This window comes from Zea mays, chromosome 1, assembly GCF_902167145.1.
Source record: "Zea mays cultivar B73 chromosome 1, Zm-B73-REFERENCE-NAM-5.0, whole genome shotgun sequence".
NCBI lineage: Eukaryota > Viridiplantae > Streptophyta > Magnoliopsida > Poales > Poaceae > Zea > Zea mays.
The window spans coordinates 249,354,589-249,360,060 of record NC_050096.1 but is presented as its reverse complement, the minus strand read 5'-3'; the positions used below and the strand labels follow the sequence as shown (position 1 = coordinate 249,360,060).

The window sequence follows — 5,472 nt, the reverse complement described above, 5'->3', positions numbered from 1 at the left end:
TTCTTCTTCTCATTTCCACCTTAGTGAGCCCGTAGAGCCCTCTCCTCGCATCGCCATTATTCTCATGCCGTCCTACTTGGGAAAAGCATAGCTTGTGGTTAGTACTGTTGATGAAGGTGACGACAACCTTGTACCTTGCGTAGGTGTTGCTGGCAGAGGCGATGTGGTCCGTAGTGAGCCTGTGCTTACCATCCACTTGTTTGGGACTGCATATTGTTGACGGCGATGTGAATACAAACAACCTGGTCGACTTTCAGGGAGGACACCTCGGTGGTCTGTGCCGTGATTTTGTCATCAGATTGGATTGAAACTCAATTTAAGAGAGTATAATCTAGGTCCTTATATAGCCTTGGCAGGCATCAATTTGGTCCTCAAGTTACATATTTAACTTACCTAAACTCTAATCCAATGGATATAGAAACTAATCAACTTGACTCCTAAGATAAATATACAAATATAGAAACTGTCATATTTATTTAGCTCTTGCCTTCGTTCACTCGGTTACTATTCACTCGTCTACTGTTCGCGCTGGTGCGGGCTGATCTGATGCTGGCGCTGGTTGGGCCTGCCTTCACTGTTCACGCTGGTGCAGGCTGATCTACTCATGGCGCTGGTTGGGCCTTTTCCCCTAGACTTAGGCCGACGTTGGTTAGTCCATCCAATAAAGATGTTCATGAACAGTTAATCGACTAGGCCAAAACAATCTATAAATTAGAATGGAGGGCCCTATAGTATTGCAAGAGATTGTTCTGCATTATCATATATTACAACCAGGGGCAGGCAAACACATAAGGAACTACTCACGAACTATAAACCACAGAAATGAGTGCTTACCCAAACCATGGCACCTCTACATCCCTTGTTGCACTGAAAAAGAACCTGTTTAAGTGCTTGAATTGATATATTACAGCCAGCAGCAGGCAATCGAAATACGTGCTTCAAAAAGAACCTGATTAAGTTCTTTAGTGAACGCAAGTCTCATTTGACACCAGACGGCTCAATACTGTTGAAGTGCGTTGATTTCTTAAGACGACCGACTTGTAAATATTTGTAAAATAACTAGTTAATTAGTGGCCGATCTGGACATATATATAAGGGACATTTAGTTAATTAGTTCAATTAAACAGCAATATGTAAATAGCACGGTTCTTGATAATCACATTACAATACATATATATGTATATAATACATCAGACTTGAGAGCACACGACTTCCATGACTGGTCGACAAACACTGATCTATATGTAGTTTCTGCGCTGATACTGATGGGTGGTGGCGATCAAGACGCAAACATGTCTAGGGGTTAACTCCTAACACGCAGCTTTCCAAAATTGGAGCCCCGGTGATGGTGAGACTAAGACACACTCACTACCTTGCAAGAAACCAAACCCTAGGCTAAGGTGGAGGCACGAACGAACCGACGATCGAGAAGAAGCAAACTTTAGCGAAGACCACACAGACAGACAAAGATACCATCATCCATGCAAACAACGCGTGACGTGACGCGTCGGCGGCAGGACGGATCAGGCGGTGCGGGGGATGGCTGCGGCGACGAGCGGCGTCTTCATCTCCAGGGAGAGCTTGAGGACCTCGTCGAGGCAAACGGCCGCCGCGCCGTCAGGCAGGGCCCACTGGAAGGCGTGCACGAGGCGGGCAACCCAGAGGCCCACGGTGGTGAGGCCCAGGTTCTTGCCGGGGCAGACGCGACGCCCGGCGCCGAACGGGGCCAGGCGGAGGTCGACGCCGCGGACGTCCACGTCGGCGCCGCCCTCGGAGGGCAGGAACCGCTCCGGCGCGAACGCGTCCGGGTCGGCCCACACGGCGGCATCGTGGGTTATGGCCCACATATTCACCATCGCCGTGGTGCCAGCCGGGACCACCATGCCGTTGCAGAGTGGCACGTCGGCGGTGGCGAGGCGAGCCCAGCTCAGCAGCGGGCCAGGCGGGTGGGCGCGCAGCGTCTCCTTCACAACCGCCTGCAGGTACGGCATGCGCGCCACGTCGGCGTCGGTGGGGCAACCTCCGGCACCGACAGCCGCGTCGACCTCGGCGCGCACCCTCGCCTGCACCGCCGGGTGGCGCACCAGCTCCGCCATGCACCACTCGGTCAGAAGCGCCGTCGTGTCCGTACCGCGGAAGACCATCTCCTGCAAAAACAAATTATATGCATGTACAGTATGTTTTTTTCAGCGACAGAGCTTTGTTCTTTTTTTTCCCTTCCGGGAACAACCGACAGCCCGACACAAAACTGTAGAACCGACAGGTATGCGCAGTTGAGAACTGAGAAGTATGCGCAGTTAAACAAGCTAGGAAAGCGATCGATTTGAACTTTACCCAGAGGATGGCGACCATGTCGTCGTCGCCGAGCTTCTCGTCACCCTCGAGGGAGAGGAGCACGTCGACGAAGTCAGCATTGTCGTTGAGGGCGGCGGAGTTTTGGCGGCGGCGCCGGTGCTCGTCGATGACGCCACGGACGAAGGTCTGGACGCGCGGCACGAGCGCGGCGCACCGGCGGGTGACGTTGCTTGGGTCGTACAGGTGGGCGAGCCAGGGGAGGTGGTCGGACCAGTTGAAGGCGCCGAGGAGCTCGAACCCCTCGCGCACCATGCTCTTGAGATGCTCGGCCTCCGCGGCGCCGGCGCCTGATGTGACGTCGTACCGCGTGCCGAAGACGCTGCCCATGATGTTGTTGAGAGCGGCGGCCTGGAGGTGCGGGCGGAGGGCGACGGCGCCAGAGGCCGACTGTTCGGCGGCGATGGAGCGGAGCATGGCCTCCGCGTCACCTTGGCGTCCCGGCTCGTGCGAGGCGACCCGGCGCGGGGAGAATAGGTGCGTGGACGCGACGCGGCGGAGGCGGCGCCAGTACTCGCCGTTGGGCGCGAACCCGATGGCACGCGCGAACATGAGCTCCCGGGCCGACCGCTTCACAGGGCGGTCGGCGAATGACGGGTGCGCGAGCACCTCACGTGCCGTGGCCGGGCAGGACGACACGACCGCGGGCGTGTCACCGACGGAGAACGCCATGAGCTCCTTGGCCCGGGGCCCTGCGGCGCGGGCCATCTCGGCGAGGGCGCGGTGCGGCAGCCCGCGGGACAGCGCGAAGATGCTGCCGAACACGGGCAGACCACGGGGTCCCACGATAGGAGTGACGCCGAGGCGGCCGCGGCCGTTCGTCCACGCCGGACCGCCCGGCGACGTGGCCCACGCCAGCAGAGCCACCGAGACGGTGGCCAGAAAGATCAGGCCAGCCAGGAGGGCCGGGTGGGCGCACAGGGTGTCGGAGCCGAGCAGCGCCGGGAGCGCGTACACCCACCACGTGCCGTCCGTGCATGAGCAAGCCGCGGAGGCCATCGCCATGGACGAGTTGTTCTGGCTAGCTGCTTCTAGTAGCTGCTACGGTGCTACCTAGGCCTTGAGATGAGTGAGTGAATGGGTGAGGAACTTCGGCCACCGGAGTTAGGGTATTTATAGAGGAAGGCGCCTGGTGGGCTGGGGGTTTCCTTGGCGGTGGTTTGGGCTCTTGGCCTCTCGCACACAAGTATTTTGGTTTTGCTACATGGGTAACTGATGGGATGAAGCCTTTTGTGGCGGTGAAATATTTGGTTTCTACTTATCGGAAAAATCTACAGTGTAAATATATTATCAGCACTAGTTAATTGCATGTGTATCATTATAGTTTCTATATATCATATTGTCGGCGTTTCGAGACCGGGGGTCTCTTGGGCCGACGAGTGAGTGTCGCCGCGTGCCCCAGCCTAGATGGATCGAGCGCGAGGGCGAGCGCGAAGGGGGGAGAGCGAGGCGGCCGGAGACCGGCGTGAGAGAGGTGGGAATCCCGCGGCCTTCGTGTTCGTCCCGCGCCCAGGTCGGGTGCGCTTGCAGTAGGGGGTTACAAGCGTCCACGTGGGAGAGGGAGCGAGCGGCCCCAAGCGAGCGCCTGTCTCGTCCTCGTCCCCGCGCGGCCAACCTTCTCTGAGAGGGCCCTGGTCCTTCCTTTTATAGGTGTAAGGAGAGGATCCAGGTGTACAATGGGGGGTGTAGCAGAGTGCTACGTGTCTAGCGGGGGAGAGCTAGCGCCCTAAGTACATGCCGTCGTGGCAGCCGGAGAGATTTTGGCACCCAGCTGGTGCGATGTCGTGGCCGTCGGAGGAGCGATGGAGCCTGGCGGAGGGACAGCTGTCGGAGCGGTTGGGTCCTTGCTGACGTCCTCTTGCTTCCGTAAGGGGGCTGAGAGCCGCCGTCGTCACAGAGCATGCGGGGCGCCTTCATTGCCTATCTGGCGGAGCTAGCCAGATGGGACACCGGTCTGGTTCCCTGCGGCCCGAGTCAGCTCGGGGTAGGGTGATGATGGCGCCTCCTGTTGACGTGGCTGGCCTGCGCCCTAGGTTGGGCGATGTGGAGGCTCCTCCGAAGCCGAGGTCGAGTCTGTCTTCCGTGGCCGAGGCCGAGTCCGAGCCCCTGGGTCGGGCGAGGCGGAGGTCGTCGGCTGAGGCCAGGGCGGAGTCCGAGCCCTGGGGTCGGGCGAAGCGGAGTTCGTCGTCTTCTAGGACTTAGCCCGAGTCCGAGCCCTGGGTCGGGCGGAGCAGAGTTCGCCGTCTTCCGGGACTTAGCCCGAGTCTGAGCCCTGGGTCGGGCGGAGCGGAGTTCGCCGTCTTCCGGGACTTAGCCCGAGTCCGAGCCCTGGGTCGAGCAGAGCGGAGTTCGCCGTCTTCCGGGACTTAGCCCGAGTCCGAGCCCTGGGTCGGGCGGAGCGGAGTTCGCCGTCTTCTGGGACTTAGCCCGAGTCCGAGCCTTGGGTCGGGCGGAGCGGAGTTCGCCGTCTTCCGGGGCTGAGCCCGAGTCCGAGCCCTGGGTCGGGCGAAGCGGAGCTTCCTATGGTGCCTTCGGATGGGCCTGACTGCCTGTCAGCCTCACTCTGTCAAATGGCACCGCAGTCGGAGTGGCGCAGGCGGCGCTGTCCTTCTGTTAGGCCGGTCAGTGGAGCGGCGAAGTGACGGCGGTCACTTCGGCTCTGCCGGGGGGCGCGCGCGTCAGGATAAAGGTGTCAGGCCACCTTTGCATTAAATGCTCCTGCGACTTGGTCGGTCGGTGCGGCGATTTAGTCAGGGTTGCTTCTTAGCGAAGGCAGGGCCTTGGGCGAGCCGGAAATATGTTCGCCGTTGGAGGGGGGCCTCGGGCGAGACGGAAATCCTCCGGGGTCGGCTGCCCTTGTCCGAGGCTAGGCTCGGGCGAGGCGTGATCGAGTCGCTCGAATGGACTGATCCCTGACTTAGTCGCACCCATCAGGCCTTAGCAGCTTTATGCTGATGGGGGTTACCAGCTGAGAATTAGGAGTCTTGAGGGTACCCCTAATTATGGTCCCCGACAGTAGCCCCCGAGCCTCGAAGGGAGTGTTAGCACTCGCTTGGAGGCTTTCGTCGTACTTTTTTGCAAGGGGACTAGCCTTTCTCGGTTGCATTTTGTTCCGGTGGG

The 5,472-nt window shown here is 59.2% G+C and overlaps 1 protein-coding gene across 1 annotated transcript; it reads right to left on the bottom strand.

Moving 5' to 3' along the window:
- Positions 1–1,151: 1,151 nt before the first annotated feature.
- On the bottom strand, positions 1,152–3,435 carry LOC100126887 (cytochrome P-450 8). The gene is made up of 2 exons (NM_001112599.2): positions 2,335–3,435; positions 1,152–2,147 (listed from the first exon to the last, which is right to left on the bottom strand). The coding sequence occupies exons 1-2, from the start codon at positions 3,355–3,357 to the stop codon at positions 1,524–1,526; spliced, it is 1,647 nt and encodes a 548-aa protein (NP_001106069.2). The 5' UTR covers positions 3,358–3,435; the 3' UTR covers positions 1,152–1,523.
- Between the last annotated feature and the right edge of the window lie 2,037 nt (positions 3,436–5,472).

Coding starts and splice junctions, on each gene's coding strand:
- LOC100126887 (NM_001112599.2), bottom strand. CDS start 3,357: ATGGCGATGGCCTCCGCGGCTTGCTCATGCACGGACGGCACGTGGTGG. Junction 2,148..2,334: donor ACATGGTCGCCATCCTCTGG/GTAAAGTTCAAA, acceptor TTGTTTTTGCAG/GAGATGGTCTTCCGCGGTAC.